Source organism: Aptenodytes forsteri, unplaced genomic scaffold (assembly GCF_000699145.1).
Source record: "Aptenodytes forsteri isolate BGI_AS27 unplaced genomic scaffold, ASM69914v1 Scaffold466, whole genome shotgun sequence".
Taxonomy (NCBI): Eukaryota; Metazoa; Chordata; class Aves; order Sphenisciformes; family Spheniscidae; genus Aptenodytes; species Aptenodytes forsteri.
The window spans coordinates 38651-39591 of record NW_008795119.1 but is presented as its reverse complement, the minus strand read 5'-3'; the positions used below and the strand labels follow the sequence as shown (position 1 = coordinate 39591).

At 64.5% G+C, this 941-nt stretch overlaps 1 protein-coding gene across 1 annotated transcript in view; it reads right to left on the bottom strand.

The window, feature by feature from the left end:
* Window positions 1-584: 584 nt before the first annotated feature.
* LOC103897132 (acid-sensing ion channel 1) overlaps window positions 585-941 on the bottom strand; it is a 9126-nt gene continuing 8769 nt past the window's right edge. Inside the window, 1 exon segment of the mRNA XM_019471490.1 lies at window positions 585-762. Within this exon segment, the coding sequence (XP_019327035.1) occupies window positions 585-762 (178 nt within the window).

The window sequence follows — 941 nt, the reverse complement described above, 5'->3', positions numbered from 1 at the left end:
GCACGCACCAATGAAGAGCCCCATCCCCCGATGCCCGATGTCGCCTGGGCAGGAGGGTGGCATTAGAGGGGGCTGCCCCCCTGACAAACCCCTCTTCTGCTCGATTGTCTCGTAGTTCAGGGCCTCAAAGAAGATGTCCAGGACCAGCACGTTGTCCCTGGGGAGGGGACAGACATGTCCGGGACGGACAGATGAGCTGTCAGGCAGCATCCGCTCCCGTGATCTAGGGAGCGGCGGGGGGGCGGGGTGGGGGGGGGGGCTGTTCCGTGCCACGGTGTGCTGATGGGATGGGACGGGACGGAGGGGTCTGCCCTGTGCTGGGGTGGCACAAGGATGTACTGTGCCGTGCCATGCCACACTGTGCCATGCCATACTGTGCCATGCTGTGCCATACTGTGCCATGCTGCATGGTTTTTCCCTGTGCTGGGGCAGATTTGCACAGAGGAGTCAGTGCCGTGCCGTCCCGTGCTGTGCCAGTTCACGTATGCTGGAGGATGCCGTGTGTCTGTGCCATGCCAAGTCACACCGTCACGCTGTGCCATGCCATGCGCTGGTGGGGCCATGGGTCAGCACGGTGGTGGCACTCACGCGATGTACTGCTCCGTCTTGTTGAACTTCTTGGCCAGGTACCTGGCGGAGGCCTTGCTGGGGATCTTCACCATGGAGAGCTCTTTGCCGTAGCGCACCATGGCACAGGGCGTACGGCAGGCACAGTACTCGCTGTCCTTCTTCACCAGGAAGTCTGGGAGGGGTGTGGGTGAGATGGGGACCACAGGGATGGCGTGGCTGTGACCCCTGCCCGCGCTGGGGATCGGGCTGCTCTGAGGATGGAGCCCGGGCCCCAGCCAGAGCCTGGGCGGTGGCAGGTGCCGACGGCACGGGATGAGCGTGCCACGATCGCTGCTGGCAGCACATGACGGGGGGGGGGGGAGCCCAGACCA